Below are 17059 nucleotides of genomic sequence, written 5' to 3'. Positions count from 1 at the left end.
ATGTATGTACGACTACTGCCACCCACAACTGCCACATTCAATCCCCACAATTTATTTTATTTTTTCTAACTTACAGCTGCTGTAATAAAGCCATTAAAAAAGTTATTATAAATTCCATTTAGAGAGCCAGTTTGTTGGTCTCCGGCGTGTGATCTGATAGTGACGCGGACCTGGACGCCACTGCCCAGCCGGCCCCTAGGATCAGATTGTGAATAAATTACTAGATAGATAGATAGATAGATATGAAAGGCACTATATAATGATAGATAGATAGATAGATAGATAGATAGATAGATAGATAGATAGATAGAAATGAAAGGCACTATATGATAGATAGATAGATAGATAGATAGATAGATAGATAGATAGATAGATAGATAGATAGATAGATAGATAGATACTTTATTAATCCCACATTCCCATACTCCAGCAGCAGCATACTGATAATAACAATATTAAATTAAAGAGTGATAACAATGCAGGTATAACAGACAATAACTTTGTATAATGTTAACGTTTACCCCCCGAGTCTCATAGTGTGGGGTCTCCTCAGTCTGTCAGTGGAGCAGGAAGGTGACAGCAGTCTGCCGCTGAAGCTGCTCCTCTGTCTGGAGATGATCCTGTTCAGTGGATGCAGTGGATTCTCCATGATTGACAGGAGTCTGCTCAGTGCCCGTCGCTCTACCACGGATGTCAAACTGTCCACCTCCGTGCCTACAACAGAGCCTGCCTTCCTCACCAGTTTGTCCCTCTTCTTTATGCTGCCTCCCCAGCACACCACCGCGTAGAAGAGGGCGCTCGCCACAACCGTCTGATAGAACATCTGCAGCATCTTATTGCAGATGTTGAAGGACGCCAGCCTTTTAATGAAGTATAGTCTGCTCTGTCCTCTCTTTCTCAGATCATCAGTATTGGCAGTCCAGTCCAATTTATCATCCAGCTGCACTCCCAGGTATTTATAGGTCTGTACCCTCTGCACAGTCACCTCTGATGATCACGGGGTCCATGAGGGTTCTGGGCCTCCTAAAATCCACCACCAGCTCCTTGGTTTGGCTGGTGTTCAGGTGTAGGTGGTTTGAGTCGCACCATTCAACAAAGTCCTTGATTAGGTTCCTGTACTCCTCCTCCTGCCCACTCCTGATGCAGCCCACCATAGCAGTGTCATCAGTGAACCTTTGCACGTGGCAGGACTCCGAGTTGTATTGGAAGTCTGATGTATGTTGGCTGAACAGGACCAGTGAAAGTCCAGTCCTCTGTGGCACTCCTGTGCTGCTGACCACAACGTCAGACCTGCTGTTCCCGAGACGCACATATTGAGGTCTGTCTGTAAGATGGTTTCAGTCCTCCCTTCTCACTGCGAATCTCCTGATTGTGTTGGTGTCGACTCCTCACAACACTCACTCTTCCTTTAAGTGGGTCTGACATCAACTTTCATCACACAGATCAATGGATCGTCTCTCCCGATGTGGCAGAGTGGCGTGCGTTTGGTGAAGGGCTGCTCGACTGATGATCAGCGTTCGGTCCCAAGTCTTGGTTTTTGGTTTCTGGCTCTTTTTATTTACACGTCATTTCTGTTTGCAGGCTCTCTGTGTCTGCCGTGTGTCCCTTAACCCGGACTGAATGATCACGAGTGACCTAAGATCTTCTTTTGGCCATATTTTTATGTGGCAGTTGCGGGTTGTGGGAGGTTTTTAATACTTACCTTGACTTGTGGTATTTGGTCTGATTTTCTTGACTGGTGTATTTGATTGAGACTTAATAAAAATGTGCTCTCAAAAGAAGAAAATCTACTATGGCTCCAGTCCAGACAAGGCCTAAAAGTGACACGGGACAGAGGGCAGTCATTCACAGGGAACAGAGAAGTGCACATCTGCCACAATTTCAGAACTTCCTGAAGAACACCACAAAAATGTGGGGAAAAAAAACGAAGGTCACTAAAGCCACTTGCTTCCTTCCTTCTTACCAGCAGGCAGTGTGGCCAAGTGGGGTTGGCACAAGTTCAACTGCCAGCTCTGAGGAGGCTTTTAGTAGTGATGGGCCGCTCGATACTCAGGTTTCGACACTGTGTCGAGCTATCGAAGCACTGGAGATCGAAGCACCGCTTCGAGGCTTGCTTCAAATGCGCCCGTCACGTGATTTTGAGCACGCTAGCGTAATGACGTCATTGATATCCGCGCAGTCAGCAGTCGATTTGGTCAGTAACTAGTCTGCTGAAGTGCTTTGGCTGAAAGCGTAAAAGCGGTTGTCTGTGCTATATTGATAAAATACGCTAACCCGAGTTCAAATCCTAGTTGGGGCTCGCATATGTTGAAATAAGGATTTTGTATAAAACAGTTAAGTAGTACTTGTTTGAAAGTTAACAAATATATTTTGGAGACATTATGAACGATTTACATGGGGCACCTTTTTCCTCGGTGTGGAATTGTGTCCACCAAGAATCTGTAACAAATCGATGAGCATATTTTGCGTAAGGTAGCACGTATTGTAACAATCCAGAATCTATTCTACCCCATGTCGATCATATCACAGAGGCTAAGAAATGCTTCACTAAAGCCGACGTGGTCATTACACCAGTATATGCAAGACATTCCTCATTAAACGTTTTACTATTCAGTGATTCCCAGATCTGTTGCCGATTTGTATTATTGATTTCCAAAAAGCAATGTGAGTAAAAGCGTGTTCTGCATAACTAATCACAATTGTCTTTAAAACAGAATCAGCGCCATCAACAGTGTCTTCTGCAATTTTAGGAAAGCCTTGGGATTTCTGCGTTAATGAGACAAAAAAGTTGTAAAGAAACTTTGCAAATTCATCCAAAGGTGAACGTAAAGATCACTCAAGTACTGAGAAGAAGGAGAAGCTGGATAAGCACATCTGGAGCCAAACTTTCAAAAAAGCACCTGACTTTGTCATGAACATTCCTTTAGTTGTGAATTCATCTTATCAAAGGCTGCGCTGGGGGGGTAAATAAGTAATCTTCCGAAGTGCAGCACAACAGAGTAAATAATTGATGTAAATAGAATTACTGAAAGACTAAGTTTTTGCCGTTTCTGTATTCTTAAACCATCTTCCAGTTACACAATCCCCCGCAGTCAATATCACATTCAATGTTCTCTGCTCCTTAACCTGTCTTGTTACCCAAAGCATCAACACTCAGTTTCATTCAAGGCTTTACCGTCCTTCCTTTCATAGACATAAAATAAAACACATTTCCTCTACATGTCCAATAATAATAGTAAACTTGCAGGAACGAGAAAAGCACAAGATGGGAATATTTATGACAAGAGCCTGGACATCAGGATGAGAATGTGCCTTGTCACCCATTACGTGAGCTCGTCTGCCATCCCTCGGTTACACTGGCACACGTTACACTCGGAGCAAATGCAATGGAGAATATCATTCAATCTATCAATCAACATTTATTTATATAGCACATGTTCATACAAAAAAATGTAGCTCAAAGTGCTTTACAAAATGAATAGAAAAATAGAAGACACAATAAAAAATAAACATAAGTCAACATTAATTAACATAGAATAAGTAAGGTCCGATGGCCAGGTGGACAGAAAAAAAAAAAACTCCAAAGGCTGGAGAAAAAAATAAAATCTGTAGGGGTTCCAGACCACGAGACTGCCCAGTCCCTCTGGGCAATCTACCTAACATAAATGAAACAGTCCTCTTTGTATTTAGGGTTTTCATGGAAGGACCTGATGATGATGGTCACGTAGACTTCTGGCTTTCAGTCCATCAATGTTGGTGCATCATGATGCTTTGAGTAGGTGGTGGTGGCGCAGGCCACCGGAAAAACAGAAGAGAGAGTTGGGGTCAGTATGGATTTTGGAGCCACTGTGAATAGTTATTATGAAGAATTGAACATACAGAGTATCAGTATTAAGTTAAAGTGAAGTTATAAAAGGCCATGTTAAAGTAATAACATGTAATAAAGTAATACCGACAATGTACACCTTCAGAAGTGGAATAAATCGACTGTATACGTAGAACATTTCAGATAAACGATGAATTTTGTTAATCATAAACAATGCAACATAACTATTATATGTGTTGTTACTTTTTATTTATACTCACCAAACGTTACAGATCTACATGGGAAATGAACACAGGTAATATGTTTATAATCATTCTCACTAAAAGACACTGTCAAAATATATTAATGAGAAAATTGAGACACATTGGCCTTTAGGAAATATAAAAAAGTGTGTGCGCTGTCACTTAGGACAGAATGCATTGTTAACGTGACGCACTCTCTACTGACACGATGTCACGAAAAAAAAGAAACAGTGCAGTCCATGCTAACTCAAATCCTCCTTGATGTTTGACCTAATGATTAATTGTCAATATCAAATCGATAAAATCATTTTAAGAAGATGACAAGTCTGCTATAGTCAGTTTAATCAACGCTACTTTTAAAAAGTTTCCTTATACAGAATATAAAACAGAATCTCAATATACGGGACTCGAGTAGTAACGAATAATATGTGACACTGAGAAATTATAATTCCTAATAACGGGAACAAGTAAAACTACGACTTCCTAAAACGGACACTGTAAATGTAGGCATTTCAATAAATAATTTAGGAGACTTGTGTGTGCATTTCAATATCGATTTAAGAACTACGTAGGCCACCTGTTGTACTATAAACGGTAGCTCAAGCAGCACTTAACAGTAAATAGTCTAACAGGACAATGACTGACTGAAACGAAGATGCTGCGCGCAACAATTAAGGTTCACACTGTCGTTCTGCATGTTTAGAAGGTTGGCTGAAACTGTTTATAGCGAATTGTCCCAAGTTGGAAGTGCCATATAGCGATCAGACACGAAAAGACACATTTAGGCATAATGGACAGTAGTATATTTTTCTACAATACAAATTCAGTACGACACCTGGGTCTCCAAACACACAAATATGAAGCTTATTACATTTTACAGTGAAACTCTTTACATACACAATATAATTAGGGGCGTGTGCCACCTGCCCGACTACGGTGGCCCAACCTTCCCTCGATAGCTCGATTCGCTCGCTATCCGTCCAAGCTTGTTAAATGGAGGAATAGAAAAAAAACTTTCACAAGAGGAGGATCAGCGACACGAACCTGAGCGACAACACCACTGAGCCACCTAATCCGGATAATTAACGAGCTCTGCACAACTGAACTACTACTACTGTTCTTACTGCGGCGGATGAAATATGTTGTTTGACATATGCACGTTAAAATGGTTTAATTGATACGAGAGTATCATTGTTGTATTCTCCTAATGAAGACGAAAAATTATATGTATAGATGTATACTATATGACGTACGGTTTTGAACAAAATTAAGTGTTCCATAAAAGGTTGAACGATTTACCTAATCTTTTCATATATATATAAAGTTAATATATGACAATATATCTTTGACACTATGTATCAGACAAAGGAAATCACAGCAATCCACAAGAACAATAATTAATTCTCAGCAACTACCTGAATTGTAGCTTAACCATATCAACTGAAATGTGTAATGTCAATACGAATTACAAAATATAACTAGAGAGTTAAGTGTCAGATAGACTCTCAAAATTAAGAGGTCAATGCCTTTCAGTGTGCTGAGGCTTTACAAAGATTCAGTAACCAGTGACCATGTCTGCTCGAAGCCCTATCATGATCCAATCTCGTTACTACGCATGTCTGAGGCTTCAGTAGCGCGTCATCATCTCAGTAGTACGCATGTCTGAGGCTTCAGTGCCCCGTCATCATCTCAGTAGTACGCATGTCTGAGGCTTCGTGCCCCGTTCAAAGCCTGTCATGACGCAATCTCATTTGTATGCATGTCTGAGGCTTCAGTTGCCTCGTCATCATCTCAGTAGTACGCATGTCTGGGGCTTCGGTAGCTCCGTCATCATCTAACTAGTACGCATGTCTGAGGCTTCGGAGACCCGTTCAAAGCTCGTCATGACGCAATCTCAGTACTCGCAAAGCTTCCACTCATTATTTGTTCAACGAGCTCCCGTTTGAAGTAGGCTACATATGGCATCAACAGAGTTAAAAAACTCAACAGAATTCCCATTGAAATGAAAGTTTGTAGATGATCAATACATGTTAAATGATCGTGCCCGATTATACGTTGTGGCAAAAAATAAAATTATAAATTATACATCATACAAACGCCGACTTGTTGAATGCATAATGCTGCAAAGAAGAGCTTTAGCAATACGGGTGACGACACATCTCTCACTATAATACTCTCCTAAATATCCATTCTTCGCCTCAACGTTTTCATGCAACACTGAAGGTATGTCATATAGTATACATCTATATATAATTGTTTTCGTCTTCACTACATACATACATGTATACATTAAAAAACATACATTATATACCATCCTCCTGAAAATAGTAGTGGTGCAGCGGTAGCGTTACCGCTTCATACTAAAGCATACGTGGGTTCGGGTCCCACGTCCACCCCCTGTAAATTATGACCCAAAAGAGTCTGATTTTCTTTTTTTTTTTTTATTAAACAGCAAATTCCAGCGTGGACCGGGAGCGAACAAGGCGAGAACACTAGTAAAGATATATCAAATGGAAATGGGCATCTTGTTTTATGTCTATAACAAAAAAAATATTTGAGTAACGATTTCAACTGTTTTTGTAGTTGTTGATGGCGGGTTTAGCGGTTTAAATTTTTAAATATTAAATTGATAAGGTGGAATGTGTTCTTACTTTGAGTGTTAATGTGTTAGTAACTGGGATTGCGCCTCTATTACTGGAAGATTGCTTAGGAATGATACAGACTGGACAACTATGTGTTTTAGGAAATGTTTTATTATTGCACTGTGCTGTGACTAAAACACTTTTACTGATCACCTGTCCGGACCTTGAAGATGTGTTCACGAGGGAGGGATGCTGCTGTTAAAAGCAAATGCTTTTTCAACAGCAGGTCCAGATGTGTTTATCCCGCTGCTTTTTGTTGCCTCAGCACTCAATCTTTAATGCCGACCTTGATATGTGCACTGCTCACCTTGGAGTGCCCCGTGTGTGTCTGTGCCGGTGACTGATCTGCGTCGTGTCTCTCAGCCTCTCTGATGTGCTCTGGATTGACACCTTTGAATGTTTGGTGCAGCAGAGCAAATTCAACCTGATCTACCACAGTGGGTTTGTTATCACCTTATTCCAGCGTTTCTCAACCTTTAAGTATTTGCAACCAGAGTTTTCATAACAGTTTTAATCGCGCCCCAACATTTTTGAAATGTAGATGCATATTTGATTATACCTACTTAACTTTTATCGACATTTATCTAACTCTATACAGTATTTATTGTTCTATTATCAGAATGTAGTTTAAGTTAATTTGTTTTGGTTCCAACAGATGTTTTCTTTTTTCACATCTTCGCGCCCCCCTTTTGTTACTTCGCGCCCACAGGTTGAGAACCACTGCCTTATTCAATGGAGGGTTCATGGATGTCAAATGGTAATGAATAGAAATGCATTAATGTAAATATGTGAGCTGCCATCCGCAATTAGACATCGCATTTTGATGGTGATTTTGGTGATTCCCGAACAGATCTCTTATGCGATCCTTCCACAGTATCTCTCAAAATTATTTAGTTCAAATTGGTTATAAAGATTTCAATTCTGATCATTTTTTATTATTGTTAATTTTGATGAGTCTTTAAGTGGGATCGAACTCGGGCTAGCACTACGTTCAGAATTTGAAAAGCAACCACCTTAGTTAATTGTGCCATTGACGGCGTCATTTCGTTGTAGCTAATTCGTTACTTTCGTGCTCCACAAAATATTGTAAAGTACTAATAAATGAAATATTTCAATACTTGATCGAATAATAACAACTGATTTAAGGATTTCACCTTTTCTTTCTCAAATGTGCTTACCTATATCATGGCAAAGTACAGGGATAAACCATTATTTTCCGTCTACTCCATTTTAATTAAGTCAAACCAAGGAAAACATTTAAGGCTATTAAATGTGATCTCAAGAAAAGATGAGGGTTAATTCTAATACTAATAACAGGAGCGATTATAATGATACAGTGCAAAGGTAAATACTAATTGAAAGAGCCGGGAATCCATGCGTGAGGCGTCTTATTTTAACTCTTGCTATCGTATAGTGCATTCTGCTTGTCGGCGTTAGTTATATATATATATTTATATTTTTTAGACATCAGACACTAGAAGTTGCTGACGAACCCTTCTCTTCGTTGTCAGTCTGTAGCAGCGAAAAAATAAAAGCAATAAGAGTTATAACAGACGTCATTGAAGTGGATCATGAGTTTGTGTAATGTTAATGAAAATGGCCAGGAGGGGTCACTAAAGAGGTGAGTGTCAAATGCTTCGAAGCTTCGATACGATTTCCGACACAATTGCTTCAAACGTTTTGATGCTTCATGAGGCTTCACTCCGCCCATCACTAGCTTTTAGTGCTCTCTGTGTGATTTTGTGATTTACCAGGGAAGTGACAGCGGACACACAATGGTGACATTTAAGTGGGTGCCGCCATGAGGAGCTCGCTAACGTTTAAGACCCACAAGCACATCTAATGGTATTGTCCTAATTTCTTTTCTTTCAGATGCCAGTGTGCCAGCTGGGAATGGAGGACTGTACTCTGCCGTCAATAGAAAAAGGAAAACTGGTAAGAATGTACAGCAAGAGGTAAAGATTCATCAGGCCGAACTGACCTCATGTGTCCTAGAAGGGGCGTCGTGTTGTTCAACAATGGCGAAATCCCATAGCGGAGCGTCCATCTTCATTTCACCAAATAGATAGATAGATAGATAGATAGATAGATAGATAGATAGATAGATAGATAGATAGATAGATAGATAGATAGGAAAGGCACTATATAATAGATAGATAGATAGATAGATAGATAGATAGATAGATAGATAGATAGATAGATAGATAGATAGATAGATAGATAGATAGATAGATAGATAGATAGATAGATAGATAGATAGATAGATGTGAAAGGCACTATATAATAGATAGAGGAAAGGCACTATATAATAGATAGATAGATAGATAGATAGATAGATAGATAGATAGATAGATAGATAGATATGAAAGGCACTATATGATAGATAGATAGATAGATAGATAGATAGATAGATAGATAGATAGGAAAGGCACTATATAATAGATAGAGGAAAGGCACTATATAATAGATAGATAGATAGATAGATAGATAGATAGATAGATAGATAGATAGATAGATAGATAGATAGGAAAGGCACTATATAATAGATAGAGGAAAGGCACTATATAATAGATAGATAGATAGATAGATAGATAGATAGATAGATAGATAGATAGATAGATAGATGTGAAAGGCACTATATAATAGATAGAGGAAAGGCACTATATAATAGATAGATAGATATGAAAGGCACTATATAATAGATAGATACTTTATTAATCCCAAGGGGAAATTCACAAGCTATAAGCCATCACAAACGTGTTATCCAGTTGTGGTTACCGCGTAATTTTCTAATTGACTTTACTTTCCCTCGTAATTTCCTACAAGCCACTCTTTCTTGTTGCTCTTCCAAATCCTTTTCAAGCAAGAGAGGCCAAAATGTTGTGTAATATTTCAGATGCGACCTCACAATGCACTGACCTCCCTTGATTTGTAATCCACACACAGGGGGCGCCATTTAACCCAACATCCTAATGCTTGTGCCAATGACTCTCATGCCAGTCTGTTTAAGTGGACTTTCTGTGTAAATATGCTGAATATTTTACCACCCAAACCCTTCTTTCTTCTGTTGAGGACGAGAGTTCAAAAATGCCCACTAGAGGGGGATATCACCATCAAACCCTGGCTACTAATAAGGGAAAGCACAGAATCTTTATAAAAATTATGGATTTATTCTTCATAAAAAATAGTCATTTGGAATCACGGTGAAGCTGGGTGGAGCACAAAGTGCAAAATGGAATTATGGGTAAGAAAGGCAATACCAGTCAAGTCAAATGAAGGACCCAACGTGAGCGGTCAAAAACAATAACAGCCAGAAGGCCAAAACTCCAAAAGATACAAAAGGGCACAAGCCAAGCAAAACACAAATAACTCGCCAACTCCAGAGCGCATTCACAACGAACCACCAGGAACTGTGGGAGACCCTCTGGATTTATGGGGCGGAGGTGATTGGCAGGCGGACCACCCACAAAACACCCGGAACATTACACAGACTGCTTACTGTATATACAAAGACAAAAGTAAAAATAAAGAATGAAAGATGAATTTGAATCCCGGCCACGAGAGGGACCCTGACTTTGACATGATATCTGCACGTCTGCTTGTCCTGAGATGATCATCCTAATTTAAATTCAACTCATAATTTAACCAACTTGTTCGGTTTTCCAGATGAGGATGGTGTCCATTTCTCTTTGAAAATGTTCCTTTCTTTTTCTTTTAGGCTTTTCGCAGAAAATGAACGTTGAGCCTGCTTACGCACTAATCAACCTGATGAGACGAAAGCGAGGTACGTGCCGCTCGTCCACGCCTTTCAACAACAGTAGGACAGCACTGGAGAAGGTGGACATGTTATGGAGGCCACGGGTTGCTGTCCTCTGAACATCTCCAACCCGTTGTAAAAAATGGAGCACACGTCACATTTTTTATGGAAAGGGAAGGAGAAACCAAATGTCGGTATCTGAAGCAGAATGGCTAACGTTAATTTGTTTCACAGGATCAGCCGATGATTTAGGGCGCCGTCCCATTTGTTGTCCCATTTGTTTCTGCAAAATTCACTCTGAATGTTTGTGCCGCTAAGAAGACTCGGGCCTCGTTTGCTATGATCCACGACAACTGGATTTGGTGAATTGAAATCCGACTTCCAGGAGACGCCTGGCAGCACTCTGCTCATAAAGATCACACGTGATGGCAAGAAGACCACAGCAGGACAGGATCTTATTTCTTATTTATTTGTTATTATATATACTTAGGATCTTGGTGATTGCTTTGGATTTTTCTCACTCGCTTATGGCAACAAACTGGTGGTCGACCTTTGCGAAATGCTAAAATCGTTTAAAATAGTGAATACCCCAGAATCACAAAGCGAAAACGAGAATTTTTTACGAATGTATTAAAAACAGGGCGGCATGGTGGCGCAGTGGGTAGCGCTGCTGCCTCGCAGTTAGGAGACCCGGGTGGGTTCACTTCCCGGGTCCTCCCTGTGTGGAGTCTGCATGTTCTCCCCGTGTCTGCGTGGGTTTCCTCCCACAGTCCAAAGACATGCAGGTTAGGTGGACTGGCAATCCTAAATTGTCCTCAGTGTGTGCTTGGCGTGTGTGTGTGTGTTACCTGCGGTGGTCTGGCACCCTGCCTTGTGCCCTGTGTTGGCTGGGATTGGCTCCATGACCCTGTGTTAGGATATAGCAGGTTGGATAATGGATGGATGGAGGAATGAATTAAAAACAAAAACTGAAATTTCCCGTTGACACAAGTGTTTGGTGTGACACTTGAGGTCTGGCTCTGCTGTATCCCATTCTTTTGATCACCACTGAGATGTTTCTACACCTTCTTTGGAGTCCAGCTGTGGTCAGTTCAAGTGATTGGACACACCTGACCATCAAGGGTGTTGTAAAACCCAAGCCATGAGTTTGAAGGAACTTTCTTCAGAGCCTACAGAAAGGAAGGTGCCGAGGTTCCACAAACAGTCCTGCAGTGCTGAAAGCTCCCATGAGTACAGTGGCCTCCATAATTCTTAAATGGAATACGTGTGGAGCAACCACAACCACTTCCTAGAGCTGGCGACCCGGCCATATTGAGCAATTGTAGGAGAAGAGTCTTGGCTAAAGAGGTGCCCAAGAACCTGAAGGTCACTCAAGCTGGGCGAGAGAAACTTCTGGAAGAACAACCATCACTGCAACACTCCACCGATCTGGGCTTTATGACAGAGTGGCCAGACAGAAGCTTCTTCTCAGTACAAAAGAGACTCTGGAGTTTCCAAAAATGCACCTAAAGGACTCTCAGAGGGTGAGAAACAAGATGCTCTTGTCTGATGAAACCAGGATGAGTGTGGTGGAGACCAGGCCCCGGCTCATTATTGGTGCAATTCCACTGAAAACAGTGAAGTACGGTAGAGGCAACATCAGGCTGTGGGGTAGTCTTTCAGTGGCAGGGGCTTGGAGACTATTCAGGGTTGAAGGAAAGTGCAATGGAGCAAAGTACAGAGAGATCCATAAAGAAGACCACCTCCGAGCACTCTGGACATCAGACTGGGCCGAAGGTTCGTTCAAAATCCAACACGAAAATGACCGTAAGTGGAAACGAAGACAACTCTGAGGGAACTCTGGGAGAACTCTGGAAATATTTATGAGTGGCCCAGCCAGAGATGGAACTTGAAAAGTACCTTAATGAAAGACTTGGAAATTGTTGTACACTGAGGGTCTCCATCCAACCTGAGGTAGCGTGAGGGGATGTGCAGAGTCCAATCCAAGTGTGTGAAGCTTGTTGAGTCACAACCCAAGGACATTGGACACCACGACCAAAGGGCTCCAACGAAGCACACGCTGAGTGAATTCGGCTCTCAATGAGATAGTTCCGGTTTTTTTATCTGTAATAAGTTTGCAAACATTTCTACAATCCTGTTGTCGCTTTGTCATTCCGGGGTATTGAGTGTCACATGATGAAGGAAAAAAAAGAATAGAAATGACTTCAGTAGGCAGAACAAAATGTGAAGAAGTCGCTTTCTAAATCCACGGTATATCACATGACTGCGGCTTATGCTCGGTACATTTGACTGTGAACCCCTTGATGAGAAAGACGTCCGAGTGAGGAGACGCACGCACTCTGTCGCCTAGTGTAGCCCATAAACGTGGTCTTCTAGTGTTTCGCCATTCGCTCCACAGTATACTCTGGTAACCCTCCTCTTCTTCCTTTCCATGTTTCTGCAGACAGGTCGTTGGAGTCCGGGGATGCAGACCCCAACTCACCTCCCCATTTAAATGAACGTAGAGGTTTGTTTCAAGTCTTCACTTCCTCTCTGGTCTCACAAATATGACGACAGTTGGGCTAACGTGTGCACTCCTGTGTTGACAGGTCAGCCTGCGGTGGACGGAGCCAAAGATGTCTACTCTACTGTCAGCGGGAAGACAGCCGGTAAGGCTCATGGGGCCCGTGGTTGGGACGGCCCACGTAGACATTGACATGGACGAGTCCTTACTGAAGTGAACGTACAGTTGCCTGTGAGGCTTCAAAAACAGGCCGGGGCCATCCAGAGCCTGTCCAGGAAGAGCTTCACCAAACTCAGCCTGACCTACCAACTCGACAAGCAGGCTTCAGGCCTGTCCAGGCCTCAAAAATGGAGAACAGACTTATAAAGTTTAAATAATGTTTAAATATCCCCAAGTCTATCAAAAGGTCACTCAAGGGAAAACTGTAAAGAAAATACATTTGGCTTGAGAATGAAGTCCACAAATAAAGTTTATAAAACAGAAATGTATTTATATAAACAAAAAAACAAGAAAAAGGGCAAAGGGATTTGGATAATCCACAGTGAGCAAAATCCAAGAATAAAACTCAATATTTCAAAAAACCCGAGAATCAACACTCACAGTAAATGAAGCCCACCACAGACCACAACTGAGAGCCGCTGAAGGATCGGCCCACAGCCTCCAAAGATAAAGGGTGTGGGGGCGGTCCTTCAGCAGTGACATCATGGTGGCCCCGCCTCTTAGGGCTACACCCACAAAATGCAAGGAAGACAAGAGAACAGAGCCTGATATGCAGGCACAAAAATCATAAATAAACTGAATAAGATTAACAGAAAATGAACAATTACAATAAAGATAAAGAAAATAATTGAAGTTAAACAAAAAAGAAAAACAAACATGAGCCAGGAAAATGAATTTCAGTAAATGCTTGAACTTGTTGGTGATTTTGATAGCTCACACCTTTAAATGTAATAATAATAGTAATAATAATGTGTTTTATTTATATACCACCCTTTCCATGCCCAAGTGTGTCAGTCAAACGTTTGAAGTAATTTAATTGTTTAGTTTTCAGTCCATTTATTAGACAGATCAAGTTGGACCACCCACAGGCTAAGACACTTTGAACATGAGCACCATATCGAGACACGACAAACGAGGGAACTCAAATCTCAGTATCCACCACTACAGACACAGCCGGCTTGCTGCAGACATCTCCCGACTACCTACTACAGTGCTGCCATCTACTGGATGGCCGTAGATTTTTTTTTTGGTGGCAACAGCTTGCAGGGAATAGTGTTAAAAACAGACAGCTCATAGTTATGTCACCAGCTCCCCAAAACCAACACAGACGGACACCAGGCACAAGTTCAGCAACACACATTGATTTTGAAATCAGCCGTGAGAAACGCTTTTCAGCCGTTACCTACCAATGCACAGTACAACAAGCACAATATTAACAGCACACAGCACTTCTGTTTCTTCTCTCTGTCTCCTCCGCCTCCACTTCTCCTTCTGCAAGTGTTGTCTTCTCCCTCTCGACTCTATCTATCTATCTCAACGCTGGCTCCCTGAATGAAGTGGGGGACTAGGTGGTCTTGTGTCCTCAGAACCCCGTTCAGATTCTGCTTTTTTTGCCAGCACTTCTGGAGTTTTTTTTTTCTTTCTGTCCTCCTTGGCCATCAGACCTTACTTTATTCTTTGTTACTTAGTATTGCTTTATCTTAATTTTATGTTTTTCAAATTTTTCAAACTTTTTTTCTTCATCTTGTAAAGCACATTGAGCTCCATCATGTCTATGACAACGTGCTCTCGAAATAAATGTTGTTGTTGTTGAGGAAGAGGAGGAGGAACATTCCAGGTGGTCCATCAGCACCATCTGAAAGTACACCTAGGTGTGGTGGAAGCCCTGATGTAGTAGCACCCCCTGGTGTCACCCATGGAAACCACAATCCCATGTAGACCTGTGGGGATCTGGGGCACTGCTGCAACTCAGGGGGGCTGCCATCTAGCACTCCAGGGGAGGTAGGACTGTCTGCTCCCCTAGTCCTTCAATTATGGAGGCATCCCGGCCAGGGCAGAGCCACAGTCTTCCATCACAATATATAGAAATAGATATGAATGCATTTATTTATTTAAAGAACTTCTGTAAAAGCCTAATTTCTTCCTTATACACATCTTATCTATCTATCTATCTATTATATAGTGCCTTTCAAATTTATCTATATATCTATCTATATATCTATCTATCTATTTGTCTATCTATCTATCTATCTATCGTATAGTGCCTTTCACATCTATTAATCAATCTATCTATCTATAGATATATTATATAGTGCCTTTCACATATATCTATCTATCTATCATATAGCGCCTTTCACATCTATCTATCTATCTATCTATCTATCTATCTATTTGTCTATCTATCTATCTATCTATCATATAGCGCCTTTCACATTTATCTATCTATCTATCTATCTATCTGTCTATCTATCTATCTCTCTATTATATAGTGCCTTTCACATCTATTAATCAATCTATCTATCTATAGATCTATTATATAGTGCCTTTCACTCTATCTATCTATCTATATATATATTATATAGTGCCTTTCATATCTATCTATCTATCTATCTATAGATATATTATATAGTTCCTTTCATATCTATATATCTATTATATAGTGCCTTTCACATTTATCTATCTATAGATATATTATATTATATAGTGCCTTTCATATCTATACTATCTATCTATCTATTATATAGTGCCTTTCACATTTATCTGTCTGTCTATCTATTATATAGTGTCTTTCATTACTATCTATCTATCTATCTATCTGTTGTGGCAGTAGGGGGCGCTAGTGCTCCCTTGAACCCTCAGGGATGACTCCAAACACCAGGTAAAAGTTCAATACTTTTTATTGTTTAGTAACAATGTGCACAAAGCACCCTCCACACTACTCATTCAAACCACTAACTACAATACTACAATATTCTCTCTCCTCGCCCAGACACTTTGCTCCTCTCCCACCCAGCACAGCTCAGTGTCTGGATTGAGGCACCGTCCTTTTATAGCCCCTGACCCGGAGGTGTTCCTGTCCAATTAGACCACAGTTCCTTTTTCCCTTCTGGGTCAGGGCAAACAGTCCTGTTCTTCATCCTGGGAGCACGTCGTTCCTTCCCGTCACGTGACCGTGATGTACTCCCGGGTTATAGGGCATCACAGAGCCCATAAGCCCCCACAGCGACTCTTGGTGGTCCCCAAGGTATCCAGCAGGGCTGGACCTCGGGGCACGATCCTGCTGTCGGGAGAGCTCCTCCTGGCGGCCTGGGGGTGAGGACCGGCATGGGAAGCCGGCAGTCCTCCACACTGTCTGTCTATCATATTGTGCCTTTCACATTTATCTATCTATCTGTCTGTCTATCTATCTATTATATAGTGTCTGTCATTACTATCTATCTATCTGTCTGTCTGTCTGTCTATCTATCTATTATATAGTGCCTTTCACATCTATATATCTATCTTTTTATCTATCTCTTATATAGTGCCTTTCCTATTTATTTGATCATAGGCTTGACACCAAACTTCAGAGATGAAGCCTCTTCTTTTTTGATTCCATTCAGCAGGTTATGATTATCGGCAGCTCCTGATATTTATTCTCCTCTTCTTTGGTTTTATTATTATATATTTTGTATTTTTATCTTTACAGGTGTTCCTGATTCACCAAACGACTATTACACAGAAATCGACTTGCAGCCGCGTGGCAGTGGTGAGCCCAGTTTGTTTTCTTTTGTCACGTTGGGGTCGGTGGTCCATTTACTTGGACGTCTTAAAGATCTTGTATTGGAATGAAGTTTGAACAAGAACAACACAAACGGCGTCAACAGGCTGACGTGTTAAGTAACTGGATTGGTCAGATTGAGACGCCTTCAGACTCTTCACATTCTGCACACTTTATTGTGCCATGTATTTCATTTTAAATTGATTTATTTGCCAGTTTTGCCCATTAGTCTACACTGAATGGCCCATAATGACAAAGTGACAACATGTTTTCAGAAAGCTTGCAAATGTACTCAAAATCCAAATCTGTAATCTCTCCTTCCTAGACGT

At 41.0% G+C, this 17059-nt stretch overlaps 1 protein-coding gene across 1 annotated transcript in view; it reads left to right on the top strand.

The window, feature by feature from the left end:
• LOC120522960 (hemicentin-1-like) overlaps positions 1-17059 on the top strand; it is a 112002-nt gene that overhangs the window by 86240 nt on the left and 8703 nt on the right. The window contains exons 19-23 of the mRNA XM_039743818.1: positions 8583-8645; positions 10429-10494; positions 12911-12973; positions 13056-13115; positions 16659-16718. Coding sequence (XP_039599752.1) covers positions 8583-8645; positions 10429-10494; positions 12911-12973; positions 13056-13115; positions 16659-16718 — 312 coding nt within the window. The remainder of the gene's footprint in view (positions 1-8582; positions 8646-10428; positions 10495-12910; positions 12974-13055; positions 13116-16658; positions 16719-17059) is intronic.

This window comes from Polypterus senegalus, chromosome 1 (assembly GCF_016835505.1).
Source record: "Polypterus senegalus isolate Bchr_013 chromosome 1, ASM1683550v1, whole genome shotgun sequence".
In the NCBI taxonomy this organism is placed as follows: domain Eukaryota; kingdom Metazoa; phylum Chordata; class Cladistia; order Polypteriformes; family Polypteridae; genus Polypterus; species Polypterus senegalus.
The sequence above is the reverse complement of the archived record's forward strand: the minus strand, read 5'-3'. Positions and strand labels throughout refer to the sequence as shown.